The 20,648-nt window shown below is 40.5% G+C and overlaps 1 protein-coding gene across 1 annotated transcript; it reads right to left on the reverse strand.

The window, feature by feature from the left end:
- Positions 1-57: 57 nt before the first annotated feature.
- pkn3 (protein kinase N3) lies at positions 58-18,868 on the reverse strand. Its single transcript, XM_071521163.1, has 22 exons — positions 18,578-18,868; positions 14,874-15,150; positions 14,029-14,198; positions 12,704-12,827; positions 12,108-12,259; positions 11,581-11,800; positions 11,153-11,335; positions 10,923-11,032; positions 9,316-9,459; positions 8,964-9,039; positions 8,564-8,711; positions 7,951-8,044; positions 7,539-7,600; positions 7,109-7,178; positions 6,729-6,820; positions 5,407-5,583; positions 5,254-5,316; positions 5,061-5,137; positions 4,801-4,943; positions 4,241-4,348; positions 3,286-3,366; positions 58-2,525 (listed from the first exon to the last, which is right to left on the reverse strand). The coding sequence occupies exons 1-22, from the start codon at positions 18,596-18,598 to the stop codon at positions 2,325-2,327; spliced, it is 2,793 nt and encodes a 930-aa protein (XP_071377264.1). The 5' UTR covers positions 18,599-18,868; the 3' UTR covers positions 58-2,324.
- Positions 18,869-20,648: the final 1,780 nt, after the last annotated feature.

Raw genomic sequence — 20,648 nt, forward strand, 5'->3', positions numbered from 1 at the left:
ACTGCAAGGTAAAGACTGTTTACCTTACGTAGGCACTTGTGTTCTGGTGCCATAATCCTGCCAACTTCTCCCCTCCTGGTTCGAGTCCTTCCAACACTCCCATGGATCGCATGTTCGTCTCCTCTAGCTACGTTGTTGCTCACTCTCACACTCCAAAGTCACGACTATAACCTAAAAGCGGTGTAGCGTGTCCCCCGACATGAGTTCCCCTCTCCATCCGGACAACTAGCTACCTGCACTAGAGCTGCTTCCTTACTCCGCCAATTGTTTACAACCACGAAAGTATACGAAGACGATGTGTTTCGGTTCAAGCTGATCAGAAACCTGTTGGCAGCGAAGGGGTTAGAAAGCCCCGCCTTGACACAAGCTTGGTGTTTGCTTGTTTATGCACTCCCATCCTACCCACCTCACTCCCGCTCCCCATATTGAATGATTTATGTGTCCAGTAATTAGATGTTTTGAGAGTACTCTTACCATCGCATAGTAAACCTGACTGATGGACTGTTAATAAATTCTGAAGTTTACTTTTTAACATCTGTTAATACTTGCATAAACCTTTGATAAAAAAAAAACTCCTTTTCCAAGCATGTGTAGATGATCCACATCTATGGTTGGTATATTTTTTCATTAACTCAGTGGGGTCAGATACTTGATTTTGCAAATTTGAGAATTTCAAAAAATGGCAGATTTGTCCTCTTTGGTGTAGGAGGGTACATTCCTTTCTTGTTTTATGTGTTTAACTGCTGTAATTGTTAAAATTGTGTTAGTTCTGCACAAAGAGGTTTTGCAGGGTTTACTCAGCTCAACTTTTATCTTCAAAAAGCAAAATCAATTCAAGTGAGAGAATTTAAATTGGCTGCAGCTGCTCTATTAAATGACAGTAGTTCTTATGTTTTTTCAAAAAGCACATGATTGAGCCGAGTTTGTTTTGAACGTAGATGGTGTGAGAAGTATGTATATTCATATTGTTCCTAGCAACTAAACAGACCAGCATGTATGCTTCAATTTTCAATGGACAGCAATTCAAACAATTTTATATCGTATATCGTTTTTAAACTATTTTGGAACAGAAAACGGCTTGAGATTTTTGTATGACAGCAGTTTTAATACAGTAACTTAAAGAATACTGTGGAACAGTTAAGTAGTAGAGTGAATAGAAAGCTTTGAGTGCAATACGTTGTTGGTAATTTCCATATTAACTTTCCCTTGTGCAATAGTAAACTTTTATGAAAGCAATAAATGTGGTATTTCACTTATTGTACCCGAGTAGTGTTGGACAAAATGGAGTCGGTGTCAGTGAGAGACGTGGTTTATATGAAATAACATTTGATTCATGTTGTGTACTTCTGACGTTATATGCAATACTGTCATGCAATGTTTTTTTTAATACTTTGAAAATAATGTATGCCATCAATAAATGGGTGTTTCATCAAGAGTTCTCTGGTCATTCATAGTCCAGCAGATGTACATTTATTCATTTATATTTTTCTTCATGTAGTTTACAAGTACAGCTTTGCCAGCACTTCATACATGGCGGATTTGTTTTACACATGCATAAACTTAATGACAGTAGCATCATTCAAATAACCCAAATACAGTTAGTTAGTTAGTTAGTGTTAGTGTGCAAATGCTAAACTTACAACTTGACTGGCAAATATATTGGTGTCCAGGACATTATATGCAAACAACATCTATGTGGTTTATAACAGATGGCACACTGATGGCTTTACAAAGTAGTTCATTCAAGGCTTCAGAATTCAAAATTCTTCAAACTCCTTCATTAAGATCACACAGATTATAAGTTACAAAGTAGTACTTCTGATTGGGAAGGCAGTGTCATAGGTGCTGATATTTTGATTTAACTGAAATCTAAAAATAGTTTTATTATAAAAATAAAAAAAAGAGCTCATTATTGCACTAGTGACATACGGTATTTCATAAAAAGCATAAATAGTAAATCCGCTTTTTGGTCTTACAGCTTGTTCGAAACAGTAGGCATTAAACAAGTAATGAACAATCAATGTGGCAGAGACTTAACAAAAAGAGGTAAAAGTAAATCTTGCATTATAAATTCGGACGCAGCATTTCAGAAACAAAAAGGCAGGAGCATCTTTTGAGTGAGTTTTGGACAAAGGACAAAGAAATGTCAGTCAACAGCATATGTGCAGCCAGGCTGATTTGGCGGGACAGTCCTGAATCAAAAAGATGTGAGGAGTGTGTTGCAGTAAACGAAGAGTTTTTGGCAAATGGAAACAACGGAAGCTGCCTCTGACATTGGTTCTTTCGGCGCAGGGGGGGGGAGGGGGGTGAGTCTTTTTTTTCGGTCAACTCATGAAAGAGAAGTCAAAGTCGGCGAATATCTCTTGCTGCTCGGCGGAGAGAGAGCAAGGTGTCCGTGGGAGGGTGAGGACCGGCTTGAGGCGGGTGAACTCCTGGTCGAAGTTGCTGACGTCCCGCGGCGCCTTGATGGCCGGCAGGAACGGGGGCCTCACCCGCTTGGCCAGGAGAGCGTCCCAGTCCACCGCCTGTGAACACACGCTGGGTTTAGAGTCACAGTTTAGAGTTCCAATGTATTGAAAGATAATGGAACTGAGATTTTGGGGCGGGGAAGAGATTCAGGATGTATTAGTGGGGAAAGAACAGTTAGCAGTCTTCAAATACCAAAATGCAAAAAGCAAATATTTTAAGACTTAAGTATGGAAGAGGATTAGGGCCAAATGTGAAAAATGTATTTGAGTTCCGAGTTTAAAGTCAGAAATCTGAAATTAAAGTCAGAATTCTGAGAAAAAAGTCAGAAGCCAGAATTCTGACTTTTTTCTTAGAATTCTTACTTTTTTATGAGAATTCTGACTTTAAACTCAGAACTCAAATACATTTTTCATGTGGCCCTAATCCTCTTCTGTACGTACTTGAGAATATCAGTCATAAAAAAAAAAATCTACCGTAGTACCTTAATACCAAAATATAGAAAGCAAATATTTTAAGACTTGAGTATAGAAGAGGATTAGGGCCACATGTGAAAAATGTATCTGAGTTCTGAGTTTAAAGTCAGAATTCAAATCCATTTTTCATGTGGCCCTAATCCTCTTCCGTACTTGAGAATGTCACTGTCATCAAAAAAAACATCTACCCTAGTACCTTATATTAGGTTCAATTTACAGATGGAAACTAAAAGAGGAAACTAAAATAAGAGATCCAAGTGTTGTGAGGAGAGTGTGCCAGGCTTAGTGCAGAAAAGGAGGTCATGGTGGAGAGCTTGTCAGCAGCACTGGGCTGGATAATGACCTGGAAGAAATGGTGTCTCTTGACCTCCGTGGCGTCCTGCTCTCCCGCTCCGAGCCTCGTCTCGGGGTTTTTCTGCAGCAGCTGAAACAGTCATTTCAACAACAGACCATATTGAGAATACTACAGGAGATAAATCAAGATAAAGCATCTTTACTAAAATAAAGCAACTGTACTAGTACAGTATATGCTACTGAAAATAAGGCCATGCTACCAACAAACCAGAAAAGGGAGTATGTGTGCAGGTTGTGATGGGCTTGGGCCGATATTTTATATTATTGAATATCGCAATATTTCAGGAATATCATGATATTTCCCTGCGATATGATGATGTCATTTGGAAGAAATAAAATAAAATACCCCCCACCAAAAAACCCAGGAAAAAAATTATATATCAAAAAACGCGATAGTCACAGTAATCGCATAGGAAAACAAAAATTTGGGAGCACAATTTTTGACAAATACTGAAAATACAAATCCCTAGTTTGAATCACAACTTACTATCCCGCCAAAGTATCGCGATATACGATATTATCGCATTTTTTGATATATAATTTTTATATCGCGGTACTTTGGCGGGATAGTATCGCGATATAAAATTTTGGATATCGCCCAAGCCTAAGTTGTGATTCAAACTAGGGATTTGTATTTTCAGTATTTGTCAAAAATTGTGCTCCCAAATATTTGTTTTCCTATGTGATTACTGTGATTATTTTGGCTTCTAGTTGCAAACATATATGTATTCTACTATATTTTCAAACAAACAAATACTGATTTCTTTCACTAAACAAAACTCGGAGCCGGCCGCTGCCCTCAGACCAGTCAGTGTGCTATCCTTGAATCAAATGCCCATTTAAAATCGATGGGTCACACATCAGCCGGGGCGGGTTTTACGCAGTCTAGTCTGCAGTCTCAAGGACCACGGAGCATTCAAACCCATGTGATAGAAGAGACCGACCTTCTGAATGAGGGACACGGACTCGGGAGAGAGGAAGCGAGGGTAGCGCACTTCATCGTTGACGATGCTGTCGAACACTTCCTCTTCGTCGTCTCCGGGGAAGGGCGACTGAAAGAGAGAAGTGTTCTGTTCCTTCTGTAGTTCACATGGTGATGGCATCAAATCCTCTTTCAGGTTTTAAGCTTTGCATTAACGCAGGGAACATTTCTATCATGTTGCCAGTAATAAATCAGAAATCTACCACTGGGACCATGTCTGGTTTCCCATAGGTGGTTTACTCTAGGCCTAATACGTTTTCTGAGGCAGACTACAACTTTCAAATCTCTGATGCTGGAATTTTTTTTTTTTTTTATAAGAGAGAAAGTTGTTCTATGTTCCTCCTACAAAAGCATTTAGGCAGTTGGTGTTGTTCAGAAATCCTGATCTACAAATCCATCTACAAACAGGAGGAAATCTTCAATCCAAGTCAAGTAGTTTTTTGACTTCATCATGCGTTTATGTATATCATATTGTGTGTGTATATTGTACAACTACACTACAGGGCCGGTGTTTGTACTGACCTCCCCCACCATCATCTCATAGATGAGGACCCCCAGCCCCCACCAGTCCACACTGCGGGTGTAGTTGTTGTCCGTCAGCACCTCCGGGGCCAGGAACTCCGGTGTGCCGCAGAACGTTGTAGTGCGATCCCCGTGGCCCATACCTACACACAGGACAGGCTTACTTAGATATCACTACAGACACATAATCCACTGATCACACACACACACACACACACACACACACACACACACACAGTTAACCCTCTCTGATCATTTACCTTCTTTGCACAAGCCGAAGTCTGCTATCCTGACAAAGCCGTCTGCATCCATGAGCAGATTATCCAGCTTCAGATCCCTGAGAAAGAGACAGACGCATACAGGAAGAGGGAAAGACAGAGGAATCAAGTCTGTGAATGACATGCAACATGATATGAGATAACTGATCTGAACGCAGTTTGAAAAAGGACTTACCTGTAAACTATCCTGTTGAGGTGGAGAAACTCCAGCCCCAGCAGCACGCACGAAGAATAAAACCTTCAAATAGAAAAAAAGGAATTGAAGGTGATTATGTACTGGACGGGACTATTTCTTCCGTGTGTTTTTTAGCGTGTGCCGTGTCCTCACCGCGCCTGCTTCTCGCTGAAGATGCTGCTGTGGATGTGCGTCATGAGGTCTCCGCCGGGGGAGTAGGTCATCACGAAGCACACGTGGTCCGCGGTCTGGAAGCAGCCGTGCAGGTTCACCAGGAAGGGGTGGTGCGAGGCGTTGATGGTTTCGAAGATCCTCTTTTCGCACATGAGGCTGAGCGGGACCGAAGACAGACCGCATGTACAACGGCGACAGATGTTATAGAGATTAATGTCATATTTAAGACAAAAGAATTTTCAAGTTCAATTGACACTATGTAAGTGTCAAAAGTTCAAAAATTCTGAATATGAATGGTTATTATATACTTTGTCAGAGCATGATTTATATGTGCTCTGACAGAACCAAGGTTATTATTGTTAATGAAAACGAATGAAATAACGAAAATTAGATGTGAAAAACATTTTCGTTAACTGAAATAAAAATAAAAATGAGGCTTTACAAAAAAACGATAAATAACTGAAACTGTCTTATGTGTTTACAAAACTAACTAAAATAAAATTATAGAGAAAATGTCTTTAGTTTTCGTCTTTGTCAATTTATTTCATACATAAGCCTAGTATATTAATTTTTGAATCTCGCTCCTGACAAATACCCCATATTACAAAAAAGACTAAAACTAACACTGAAACTAATAAAAACTAAACTAAAACTAAGCATTTTCAAAAAATAAAAACTAAACTAAACTAGCAAACCCGCTTTAAAAACTAATTAAAACTAAACTGAAATTTAAAACAAAAAGTCTAAACAAAATAAAAATAAAAACTAATGACAAATGCAAAACTATAATAACCTTGGACAGAACCTATGAAGAGGTGGTTACTAATGTACGAATACTGGCTCCTTGTAACTTAAGTATGCATTGATATTAGGCTTGGGACGATATTCAATATTATCGAATATCGCGATATTCCGTGAATATCGCGATATTTCCTGTGATATTGATCTATAATCTACTAGCGGTAGGATAGTAAAAAAAACTAAAATAATCATACTTGAAGTGAAAAATTGGAATCAGCAAATTATACCAAATGGTCATTGTTTCCTCCAATGCTTGAATAGTAAGATACATTTTCTAGGCTGTTAATACTATTATAGCCTAGAAATTTGATCCCTTAACCCTAAAAACACTCAGCATAGGAGCAGAGAAAGCACAAGAAGATGGATTCTCTGCATACAGACTTACTGTACATGTGGATCCCATCCATCTGGAACATAACAGACTAATGCAGATGAGCATTCACACTGCAGCTGTCCTCAGTCTCAGGTGTTTCACATGGACTGAGTGTGGAGTGGCTCACCTGTCGACTTCGTCACGTGTGACAATGTCTCCTTTCTTCAGGGCTTTGATGGCGTACAGGTTGCCTGACTTCTTGTACTCTGCCAGCAACACCTTGGTGCAGTGAGAAAAGGTAACAGAGAGATGTGATGCACAATAAATCTATCATGTCTGGCTATCCTTTTATCTTTAATATATTTCAAATCATTTCTCACCATTTTAGTAATCAAATAGCACGATTGCTTGACTTGCTTTGCATCACTGGGTAATAAAGCGGACTGACAGCGGATAAATAAAAATGGGAAATTCTTTTTTATACTGTATATTCTTCTTCTGGTCCAAAAAATGTTTCTAGCATTTTAATAGTATACAATAGAACAAGTGATCAAGTGAAATGAGCACCTTTCCAAAGTGACCTCTTCCCAGAACTGAGATGCAGTTGAAGTCTTCCATCTGCAGCCCTTCTTCCATACTGCATACAGAAAGCACAATTAGGTGTGTGAAGCAAAGTTAAATGTATCTCAAAATCTCAGGGACGTTTAAAAAGTGGATTTAAGCATTGACTCCTGTGTGCTATCACATTACACATTTTAATCAAACTTCAACTGTTTTTAACAATCTTTCCTTAACCCATTTTCATTTTTTTCTCTGCTGTAATAGCATGGAAGTAAATGGAGCACAAGAAGCAAATTGTTTTTTTCCACAATTTACAATGGCACCCACCCCAGTAAAGAAGAAAGAAACTGACTTTTCCCACTTCAGTGCTGCTGGCCACCTGTACTGTGCTGTGTTGCATCTCTCACAATATGCATTCATTCTCAGTATGACTTACTTTAAAGTGGGATTAATTACAGGTTGCCCCTTCGACTTGTAGCTCTTGTTCTCTGTGGCAGACTGTTTTTGTGGGAGGCAAACAGAGAACCAACATGACAAGTGAGTGATCCAAAGAGAAAAACACCTACAGTTGGATAAGCAGCAGAAACAACCTGGGATGTAACGATACCATTTTTTCCAATGCTGACATGGTTTTCAAGTTCTAAACCAAGTATCGAATACATATCCAGATCTTATCCGTGTATGAGTGAAAAAACAAGTCACTGTTCTTTGTGCTTTTTTTTGAAATATTTCTCATGATACAAACTTTGGGATGTTTTCTAGTATCAGTACTGATGCATCCCCACAAACAGGCCCACTGTGCCAAAGCATTTTCTGTGTTACTAAGACAGAGAACTGAATTTGTTTACCAGTGGAGTGTCCTTAGCGCTCTTCCCCATGTTGTGACGTGGAGGTTTCATGGGGTGCTCTTCGGTGAAATTCAGTTTCACCACAGCAGGTTCTCTGAAAGGCCATTTGAACAATCCGTTTTACCATTTCAAGCACCTTGATTTCCCGAATGGTAAACATCCAGACTATGAATGTAGCTGGAGTAAGATTGAGGAAGAGATTTTTTTCTTTGTGACTCATTTAGGTCCTCCTTTTAACATATCATTGCTGAAATTTTATTTTAATGATTTCTACACTTTATTGTTCCTTGGAAAGCACTTTGTGTTCTTGGCTTGAAAACGTCTTCTTCTTGTTCATATTCTTACTATAAAGCCACAGTGGCTGACTTCTCTTAACTCTGGATGCCAGCCAGTGATAATGCTGCTGTGAGCCCTGAGCTGATTTCATCTCTCTAGTCTGGGACAACATGAGTGGGAGGAAAAACAGCCTCAAGTGAACATGGACCGCACGGCTACTCCTGGCTCTTGAAGTGGAGTCCAGGGATGCCACATTTGCAACTGCAGTACTACTTCATAGATGCCTCAAAGCTGTTGTTCCTAGGTCAGGGTGGCTAGCAACACCACAGGACCTTACCCTGGTGGAGAGGTGGCAGATGTGGGCGGGCCGGCTAACGGGGGGCTCATGGCTTCCAGGGAGTTGCAGGGAGGCAGGATAGTCATCATCAAACGGCCCCAAGTGGCAAAGTTCATGTTCATCTGGGCGGCCCGCAGGAAATCCTTCCCTATGGAGACGGAAAATGGAAGCAGCTTATTTATTTTCAACACCATAGAGTCTAATCGGTTTATTGTTTAGAAAAGCTCTGAAAAACATTGTAGAATTATTCTCTTGTCGACAGCAAGCAAGGCTACATAGCATCATTTAGAGGTATGAATCAATCTGAGGGGCACTGGACAGAAAAACTTTGTCTCTGGTAACAAGTAAAGAAAACCAGGGGAAATAACTGAAGTAATCCAAGGACAATAAATGTTGCTACCTTTTTCTTTAGGGAAAATTCTCCTCTGTCTTTGTAGTTTGGGGTGCCGCTCAATGACAGGGTTGATAAAGGTCACCTGGAAAACAATAGAGGGCTTGATTATGATCAGGGTATAAAACCATAGAAAATACTAGTTCTGATGTTATAACACAATATAAGCATCCAAACATGTACTGCCTTTAAAATTAAATCAGCTCTGGAACTAGAAATAGCCTCCATACACACCATCCTTCTCAAAATAAGCAAACCAAGCTTTACGACAGGATTACAAAAGGCACCCAATGCACAAACCACTGTCCATGTAACTTATGGGTTAAGGAGCTGTCCATAGGCTAGATGTGAAAGTGAGAACCTCAATGAAGAGGATGCCCTGAGGCTCCAGGCAGAGACACATGCCATGTCGCTGGTTGTCCAGGAAGTCCTCCAGGCGCAGGAACTTCACCGCACACAAGGCCCGCCAGTCTCTCCAGTACACGGCAATTTCCAGCTCTCTGGACTGGACCAGGGAAAACACATGCAAACACATGGATGTATGCAACCAGGTAAGAACACATGAGTAAAAAGTTCTATATGGAGCGTCAGTCCTGGCTGCGGTTTGCCCTCAGTTCATTTTGCTAGGTTAGGCTTTCCAAGCGTGAGTGACTGTTCTGGCTATCAGATGTCATTATCCATCTTATACCCATAAAACAGACTATGGGGCACCTCATTAAGTATGGCCTACTGTCAACCAATCAGAGCATTCTTTAAACCTGGGTGTAGGTGACATCATTCACACCAGGAAGCAGTAATTCTAAGTCTGTTTGATTCTGTTGACAACCAGACAGAGCTTTTCAAAGGGTGGTAGTCAAATTTCCACAGTGCTGACAGTTATACTTTGGGTAACAGGTCCTTTGTTTGTGCTTTTTGGGTGTGCCATAAAGCTTTATCTTTTGTATGGACGAAAAGAATATCTAGACAAGTTTGTCCTAGGGATTTAACTCACTGCAACACCTGAGGGTATGTGACAAATGTCTCAGTACCTCTCCAATGACAAGAAAAAGTAGATCCTCTGGTCTGAGCAACAGCCTGAGAAATCCAGTTTTACTTGTGTGACAGAGTGGCTCAAACTCAACTGTAACATTTGAAGAATCACTGTCGATCAGAGAGGGCTGAGCGCTGGGAAGCTGAATCCTGTAGTGGAACCCAACTCTTAAGCAGCAATGCTGGGCTTTTATGGCCAGATTAGTGCAAATGTCAGAGGATTAGCAGTGGGATTACATGGCTAGAGTAGGAGGTGGACAGTATCAAAAGCCACAAGAGACGGCTCTCTGTTTTCCTCCTTGGGCTGTTAACAGACGCTTATCATTAGGAGTGATAGAGACGATAGAGATAAACTATCACGACCGAGCAGCAGAGAGCTTTTATAATAATATTGATGTGTATGACAGTAAATTCAAACACATGAAAGTCTATTTTACATGATAACATTGCCAGTTTATAAAAGATAATAGTACACAGCATTTTTTCATTCCCACTAATCACAGCCAAATCAAATAGTCTTGTAAGTCTGTTTTCTACAACTACAACAAATGTAATGATAATGTCAAATACCCTGCCTATATTTCATCAAAGCAACCAGCAAGCAAGGTTTGGCTTTTGTGGACAACTAGCCAAAGAGTAGCAGGACTTGAAAACAACTCTTGTACCATGAATTAGTACAAATCAGTTTCACAGCAGCAGTGAGAAAACAGCAAAACAAATAGCCATTCCAAAAGCCCAAAAGTAACTTGTTTAGTATCAGTTTAAGCCAAGCATCTCAACTGGGCTTCTCATAATTGGACTGAGCTTAACTGGGTCATTCCAACTCAGTTATGACGTTTTCATGTCAACCCAAAACCAGGTTACTGAAGCTACCGATTTAAAAACGCAATTCGGGCCCGGTTGTCATTTGTGCTGCTCGCTGATGTAAAAGCCACTGACCCGTTCCAGTTCAATGCTGAAGCTCTGGCCCCAGGCCTCTTTGCCCAGCTGTCTCCAGTGTGTGCGCCCCTCTATCCTGTTGTCCACCTTCAGCACGGCGCTGATCTCCGCTGAGACAAAACACACAAACGCAGCAGTCAGCAAAACCCAGGCACGCAAACTGAGACAGGGAGCGCTTCCTACAGGTTGTAATGGTTTGTATGATTTACACAAAGGCAAGTAACGCTTACTGGACAGTTCATCGGCCTTGGTCGTTCTGCCGTTGGCGCTGCGTCCCGACAGGCCGGCTCTCACTTTCAGAGACTTTCCGTCCGAGGGGCTCCCTGGGGTGGCTGATATGTTGGCCACACGACAGCGGCCTGGAACGGACTCCAGCAGGTCCTGACAGCCCATCAGGCACACCTCCAACCGACCTGAGGAGAGGTATTCCAGTTGTCAATTTAGCCTTGAGAAAACACACAGAATCAACAGTATGCAATGATAAATAATGTGTCTGAGATCTGTGACCAAGGTTCCATTTCATTCCAGGAGTCAAGGTCAGGTTTTGCTAGGCTAATCTTACTAATTTGGACATATATTGACAATGAGAAAATACAACTGTTCCAGAAATCACAGATAAAGTTAAGGTGACAAAACGTAATGAAACGTCAGTAGCGACCTGTGAGGCTGGCTGGTTTGAAGAAGGAGGAAGAGCAGGTGGAGGAGGGGGAGTTGGAGCGCTCTCGGGACCCGCCGTAGGACGGTGAGCTTCCCAGCATCAGCTCCTGCTTGATGGCGGCACGTTTGGGGTGCTCCGGAGGCAGCTCGCTCAAACGCTTCTCCAGGGAGAGACGCAGCAAGTCCACTTTCTGAGAAGACTCCTGCATCCGCGCCTGGGCCTGAGAAATATGAAACGGTAACCTTACAGACAAACACACATGCCAAAAGTCAGACCCTAATTTTTTTATGCACACTATGCAAAGCAGGCGAGTGGGTGGGGATGAGGCGAGTCCATCTATTGTCAGCAAATACACACATGGCAGATGTAGTCCCCAGATGTGATGTTACTGTACACTCTTCTTGCTACTGCCTGCTGTGTGCATTCCCACCTTGCATTAACTTACGTCTGTCCTTATCCAGATAAGATATCCAGATCCAGACCGCATTAATACAAGGTGTAAGTCCAAGCCTCCAGTTGGTACCCACCTCTGCAAGTATCCGGCGGTCCTGGATCTTACGCCCGCCCAGATGCTTCACCACGTTCTTGGCCCCCTCCGCCACGGCTGATTCAATCTGCAGGTGGTGCCTGAGTTCGGCCACCCGCAGCTCCAGAGGACTGATCATTTCCACGGGCCGACCTGAGGGCGTGGAGAGTATCCGACACGTTAGCCGAGACTCTCTCAATATCTAAACTATTACACATTTAGCAAAAGAAATGTGTGCTCGACCTCTGTGAATGAATCCATCTCGTCCCATACTCAAAATACTATGATACATGCACTTGATGATGTACTGCCATCCCTTGCTATTGATGTTTTATACTATACATTGATTTGTGATTTGGTTATGAGCCAATCTGTCAATATATAAGACTAGTGCGATGAAAAAAGTCATAGTTAGCATTCAAAGTAATACTATAATGACAAGATCCTCAGATAGCTGATTCATTAGACTTGCACAACAAACTTCATTATTTCTATGCTATTTGTCACACTTAGCAGTTTTGGTGATGGATATATTATAATGACTGTGTGCTTATGCCAATGCAATAATTAATGAAAACATCTGTTGATCAGACTCACCGTCTATGGCTTCCCGTTCCCCCTCTCTGGCTTGGCTGACTTTGATAATCTGCATGCGGAGCAACTCAATCTTGGTGCGGCTGTCCTGTAGCATCTGTTGGGCTGTGGACAGCATCTTTCGGTCCTGGAAATAGATCAAATGGACAAGTTAAAACCACAGTGCTTGTAAAACTGTTATGAATGTAAAGAAGTATTAAAGGTGTTTAATAGCATAGGTGAAAATAGACAACTTGTGTAGAGGATTTCAAAATATCACATTATTGCATCAAATAAGCCTAGTGAGAGATACTGTCATCCTTACAGATACTGTAAGGATGGGACCATGTTTGCTGAAAACTTGGAAAAACTTGGTCCATAGTATGGTATAACAGCCGTGGAATCATATATCTAATGACGCTAGTTTACAATTTTTAGCTGATATTCTCTAAATACTTACTAAATACTAAATGTCTTCATATGTGCCTAAAGAACAAAACTATTTTTTGGTTTCACTGTGTTAGACAAATAAGATTACATAATCACATAACAAATTGCATGAATAATTTATCACTGAAGGTCAATTAAACAACCTAAAAAGCAGTTTGTAACAACCTTTGATAAACAACTTGTTATAGCTTAACTGGCAAAAACAAGGTTATTTTTATTCACAAATAAGATTGTGAATGACTGATCTGCACGATGACATGGCTTTGTTTATCAAATATAAGAAAATATCAAAAACTGCAACAAAGTAACAATTTTGCTTGTGGTTCAGAGCAATTCAAATCAATTTAATATGGAAAAAAAACACAATTCTGCACAAACTGCTGCTTGGTCTTACTTTGGAGCATCATAATGACATTTTTTGGATGATTTTACACTTCCATGAGCCCACAGATTTTTCACACGGGTGGCCCCAGTGAAATTCACCCACTAACCATGGCGGCATGACATTAGTGCCACGCTCTACCCATTGAGATACACAGGGCCACGCCCACTGTCCCTGAGTCATCGCTCTCCAGTCCACTCCAACCTCCTTGCCTTTCTTTCTTTCCCCTGTCCAACCCCCTGTCCTCTCATACACATCATAGCTGCTTTCTGCTGCTGCCAGCGGTTCACTACATGAGTCAGTGTCAAGTCACTTCTGTGGACCGAAAACCGTCTCCATCAGCAAACAGCTGAGAAGTGCAGAGGGGAAGAGACTGTGTTTAGAATGAAGGATGTTTAGATAAAATCACTGACTGTCAAGGAAAAGACAGGAACTGACTGATCAAGTTGCCTCCCCTGATACGGCAAATGAAATGATATCAAAGCTGAATAAATGTGCTCAGTGTGTGTGTCTACACCTTGACAGAGCTGCTGGCGTAAGTGTGGATGATGTTCTCGGCCCCCTGTTTGACTTTGGTCTCCATGGTCAGCTGCTTCTTCAGGGTTTTGACGCGGCTGGCTAGTGGCGACGTGGCCTCTTCCCACTGACAGGAGTCTGGTGGCATGTTGTCATCTGCCTCCCAGCACCCTGCATGGAAATAATGACACGGCGGGTCGGGTTTCAAATATCTTGGGAAACAGTCCTTTGTCTTTTGTGGTGATTCAGCTGAGAAAGTTGGATGACTGGCAGAACAGCCATTTCTCTAATCCTATGCTAACCTATTTACTATAATGAAGAGACCTACACTGCCCGTCAAACGTTTGGGGACGCCTGATTGAATGTACTGTGTTTTTCATTCTCTTAAAGCCATTCTGATCTAAAGGCTTCTGCTTAAACACTTGAAATGTGTTTCTTAGATAAATATAAATAGTGAAGTTGATCCTTGTAGTTGATGTATGAATTTCTTTCCAAAGCCTTTGCCTTTTCATCAAAGCAAAGGGTGGCTACTTTAAAGAATCTAAAATATAAGATAGTTTTGATTTGTTTATCACTTTTTTGGTCACTGCATAATTCCATTTGTGTTATTTCATAGTTTTGATGTCTTTACTATTATTCTAAAATATTGAAAATAGTAAAAATAAAGAAAAATGTGGTGTTTCCAAACTTTTGATAGGCAGTGTATGTGGGGACCAACTCACAGTCCCATGGATATGCAACCCCAAAGCATATGAAGTCTCAACTTTCCAAGCCTACTACTTCTAAACCACATGAGTTGGTACTGAAATTAACCACAAAATGAGAGCCATGTCCAGCTGTAGTGACCTGTGGTGCTGTCCTTCTCTGTGGCCATGGCCCTGGCGTTCAGCTCCTGCAGCTCCCAGTGCAGCTGCTCCAGCTTGCGGCTCGAGGCCTTGAGCTGGCCCTCCACGTCGGCGGCGCTCTTGCGGTTGGTGACGGCCCGCCGCAGCCTCTCGGCGGCCTCCTTGATCTTCAGCTCCCGCTGGATCTCCTGCCGGATCAGCGTGCGAGCGTCCTCCAGCCGCTGCTGAAACACCGGGTCCAGGATGTCCCCCTCCGTCAGACCCTGCAGGCAGCTGCTCTGGAGAGGGACACAGCACAACAGCTTCCTTATTCAGACACACTTATTGCACTACTTACACCACTACACAGGGGGGAGGGGGGTTGTAATTGACCATTATGTTTTTATTTATTTTATTAAAAGCTTATGCTAAGATGTCAAAACAAAATTATGTAGTATTATGTTCTGTTAAATAGTCATTTATAAAGCAAGAATCAAGGAAATTCACAATTTTCAATTACTTCTTAGTCTCATAGTCTTAAAATGTCAGTAAAGAATATTATAGTAATCGGTAGCATATTATTGTAGGGGACGGTATCACTATCTCCAAACCCTAACTGGCAAATAACAAAAGTTGTGACAACCCCAATATTTCAAAATATTTCAATTAAATTGCCTTCTATAATATTAGTAAAGAGGATAAATACCCCAAATTAGAGCTTGCGCCTGATGTACACAATAAACAAATTATTTTTAACATTTCTCAACATCTCTGAGTGTGTTTGCATGCACATTAAAATGAGTTATTCAGGATACATATGTATTTTGACTTTTTTGAGTTGCTACATCCAAAAGCCATATCCCATCTACAAAAAAAACAAAAAAAATAAAAATAAAAAACTTGGTGAGAAGCACAAACATGATAGCTGAGCTATGTCGGGATACTGAAGCATCACGCACCACAGCGTGGTCATCAGTCATCAGTCAGTACGCTTTAATTAAATTTCACCACACAGCAATTAGCTGAAGTGAGAGACAGAACGGTCCAACGACATGTAAGGGAAACTAAAGAAGCCATGATAAATGCATGTGGTTTCGGCAGACCACAAGTGACATCATTACCACACCCATAAACCTCTTTTACACCCTGCACCCTGATATGAAAACATACCCAGAACAAATACCTTTCTCTATTGTAACATAAAGGGGTTTCCAAATGACAGATCAATGAGATCAGATGGCCTGGATGAGACAGCTAAAACATTTACTGTAAGCATTATGCACCTACAGAAGAATTTCAATGTCGCTAAAAGAGCTGGGTGAGCACCAGCTATACAAAGACGACCCAGACTCCCAGAGGACAACCATCATCCGCTCTGCCACCAGAACATTATCTGGAATAGATAACAGGGCCGAAGACAACAACTACTTGAAAGAAAACAAGCTGCAATTTAAAAAATGTCACCTGAATGGAAAAAAGCTATGGCCACTGGTGATTGTAGCCAGAAGAGAATGGAAAACCACCACTAGACGAGATGGGTTGTTGGACAGTTGTTAGAGTAGTGAAGTAGTTGAGGCGGAGCAGTTAGGTGCTGTGACAAGTAGCCTAGGCCAAGCCAGCAAAACACAAACAAGACAATGCTTCCCCCTTGTGGTTAAACATCTGCTTTATTCTGTTAAATGCAAAATTGCTTAATATGCATCTTAGCCACTGAACAGCAATAGAATTCAAACAACATGGCACTTTGTCTACACAGATGTGGGGAATAGTTTTGATGATAGGATTTCTATACTTGACAAGAAAAGGTTAATATTTGGACTTGAGTTGCATATTGTTACTTATCAGTTCACATCTTCATAAGCTTGTTTTCTTTCATTCATTCTTTAGGTCTGTCTCTTGTTTCTATACATTTGGGTATTCAATCTTACTGAAAGACAAAGCAGTATTTTTTTTATTTTTGGAACGTCAATATCGACTTTCATTTTCTGAAAAAGTTGGAAGTATGGATTTTAACATTCCTCCTTCAATTTTGATGATTGATTGGATGATTGGTGACAGATACTGTCTAGCCTACACCACTATTCTTAATTGCTTAAATCTTTAGTAGGCTGATGAAAAACATGAAAAAAACGTACTTATCTCAATGCCTTTAAAAACTGCAGCTTATTTACTGTCCATTAACACAATAAAGGTAGTTTAGTTAATAGGCATGTAGGTAAATTTGTAATGTGCTTATTCTCTCTTATCTCTCTGTACATCTGTCCATTCTGCTCTGTAAAGTGCTTGGTGATTTAAAACCTGTTTTGCTGCAGTATCCATATGTCAGTGTCATCTGTAATGATATATTATATATACAACTTTGTGATGATAGAGTGCAACTCAGACCTGCATATGTGAGACTATGATATGTTATAGTGCTTTAAATAATGTTATGCCCCCAGTGTATCTTCCTTAAGTTATTCTACCATTTGTGGCAGTCAGATATCATGAGATGGTTTGAAAGGAAACCAAATCCCAATGGCTTTAAACTGCAGCTCAAGTGCTGCTTTGACACTATGCAAAGTTAAAGGCAAATTGTGTCCCATACACTGGTCTATACACTGGAACGTGATGCAGTATCTTATTCTGGGCCTGGCCTCATACTTTGGTTATAATTAATTATTCCACATGAAATTTCACAAAAAAGGTGTTTAAACTTTGAACTGTTGAGCTGAAAATGCAAATTTGTCATTTAAATCAATTTACCAATAACGCGACTGACAGATTAATTAATGACAAAATCATTGTTGATAGTAATTGTTTGTGTACTAGACAGCATCAATTTACTACTGCTAGGTTAAAATCTATGTGAAATTTGTGAGAGTAATACTATTTCAATGTGTAACCCCCCCCCCCCCCCCATAAATTAATGATTTTATGACAATATACTTTATGTCTGTTCAGATTGGTTCTTGTTTGATGATCACCAGCTGGAGGTCATAATTTACCCACCTTTATAGTTCCCACTACATCACTGACTTCAAACAAAGCCCAAATAACATGTCACTCTAACAGACTATGAATTAACAGGCTACTTCCTTTTCCAAGCTGTACGTGTCCTTGGTAGGAGCAAAATTACACCCATTAGGGTAACCTGTATGCTGGGTATTAGGCATTACCCAATGGACACACCTCCTGCCAATCAAAACAAGTATTCTCCCAGGAAATAGTGACTGTAAATCAAAGTCTAATAAGATCCCAATACAGGCTGATGAATATTTTTAATAAGATAAATGGATATTATTGAGGTTAATGATATTACAGCCTAGACCGTTGTGGGAAATTATTTTTTTTTCCAAGTTTACAAATCCTATCCTATTGAAGCACTTATTTCCGTAACATGTCCATTTAAATTGAAACTTCTTAACTTTATTGAGGTAAAAGCCTTTTGGTGAACTATAGATAATGTTGTCTTAAACGAGAAACGGGCAGTACCGACTCGGGAAGAAGTTTTAAATCCTAGGAAGTAATTATGTCTATTTAAAAAGCCAGATTCAAGCTATGTGGGCTAGTTGAGGGAAACCAGATGAACAGGAAAATCCAGTGCGTCTGCCTGGCAAAGTGCTACAAAGGCATTATTTAACCTATCTTAACGGTGAGTAATGTTAGCGTAATGTTAGCACCTGTCGTTCTCATAATAACCAAACCTCATTTCAACAGTCAGCCAGGCTGTGCCATTTAACTTACCTGTAGTGCCAAACCTGACATGACTGTCAATCTCTGCTAGTTTGGCATCCACACAACGTCAACGTCCGCTCAAATTCCCGACGACGTTTTTCCAGACCTGAAAGGTAGCCTAGGCGAAAGAGGTCCAAACCTCCTTGGGTCCAAGAGGAGTAGAACAACTAGCTGAGGTAAACTGACATAGGTATGCGAAATTCAACGTCTGCTAAAGCTTTTCTCACAGTCTCCATCGGCTCTCTTTGTGGTCATGGAGAGAAAGTTCGCCGCATACTGCTCTATTAGTAGTTTGAATTGAGTTAACTTGGTATTTGACGTTGACTTAACGTCAGCAGACATTGGTAGACTGTCGTTAATGACAAAACCACTGGAGGAGCCAATCATATTGGACCGTTCAAAGCACCTGCCAAGGTAGCGCTATGCTGCCTTCAATGACTCCTCGTCAGCTCCTACTTCTGACATAACACGTCGTAAATAAAACACAGCTTGTCGGTGCATTCAAGTGCTTTTGGTCGGAAAAAACAACAAAAGACCCTGCAACAAAAAGCGATGTTGTACTGCAGTGGTTGTTGTGAGCTGTGAGTAGACGCGGCAATAGCATAGCCGTTAGAGGTTATTTTTTGGCAGGACGTCACAGCCACAGGATATGTGCCCCTAGCCAGCATTCACCAACAGTTAGATACAGAGAATGGCAAACAATAAAAAAAATATAACAAGAAGAAAACCCACTTTCTCATCCCTCTCTGGTCACTCATGCGAGCTCAGCTTGTAAATTCGATATTTCCAATAGCACTTGAAGGCAGCATTGTTATGGCTCAGAGAGAAATGGCGAGGCGAGAAAGAAATCCCGCCATTGTTTCTGCCTTCACTTCAATACCCCTTATGGGTACCAGACACCTCTGATTTTGATTAGTCAGATACAGTGTGGAGGGTTCTGTCAAAAAAAAATCGAGCCCTTTATATAAACTGAATATCACTAAGCAAGGAGAGAGGAAAAAAGGGTGGCACTTTCATACTTATAACCTAAATGACAGCTGTCACCTAGTGCTAATGGTATACTAAATAGCCCCACAAATAAAAAGTCCAAATGACAGATTATTTAAATTGCACTAGTTTTACTGAAGGACACACAATCATAGCAAAACACAGACATGTTTCAGCTATTAACCCTTCATGAGAGCATGTGAACAGCAAAAAAGCCAGGACATAAAAACACCAATAGAACTGAAACATGTCAGTGTTTTGTGATGGTTGTGTGCCCTTCAATAAACCCAGCACAATGCAAGTAAGCCATCATTTTGACTATTATTTGTGGTTTGTTTTTTAATTTCTTTTTGGGGATCTCCAATGGAATTCATGTTTTTATTTATTGATTTATTTATTTGGTACAGCACTTATAGAGATCTATTGCTGAAGGACAATCTATTTTCCCCCTGTAATAAATGTATTAATAAAAGAGCATATGATTATATTGTTACAGTTAAGCTCAAAAGTTTGTTTTTGAAAATTTCTAAAATTGTCAGGCAAATTCTACAAAATCTGTGATGCTGCCAGCCAGGTTTATTCTAAAAGGAGCAGAGATGGCATCAATGTGGTAATAGATCTTGATCTATTTTGGTCCAAACCAGATATCCAATTGCATAGGAAGTTAATGACGAGGCATTAAACAAATGAACATTTTTGAAATCATTTATACAAACAGATAACTACACAAAGGTGTGTTGAAAGGAAGGGCTTTGGGAGACAGACTACCATGCCATATCAGCAATGTTAAATGTTAAAGGTATTGGAGCCAACATGGTTGATTCTATTGTGCATTTGATTTACTTTTGTTTGGCTATAGGTTATGTCTTACCCTTTTAACCCTGTTGGGTCCAGTTATGGAAATACACATTGAATTCACTGAAAGCTTTGGCTTGACTCCAATTCTCTTCCTCAGAAAAAAATATTTCTTATCACATTTTAAAAAGTTGTCTGAAAATAGTGACGATGCTTCTAAGTTAACTTAAGTAACCAATTGTATTGATATAACTGTAGGGATTAAAGAGAAACAAAAGACAACATTTAGAGCTGGGAA

Source organism: Centroberyx affinis, unplaced genomic scaffold (assembly GCF_046629955.1).
Source record: "Centroberyx affinis isolate AG114_WGS23_722 - 3 ecotype Tasmania unplaced genomic scaffold, CSIRO-AGI_Caff_v1 ptg000866l_1, whole genome shotgun sequence".
In the NCBI taxonomy this organism is placed as follows: domain Eukaryota; kingdom Metazoa; phylum Chordata; class Actinopteri; order Beryciformes; family Berycidae; genus Centroberyx; species Centroberyx affinis.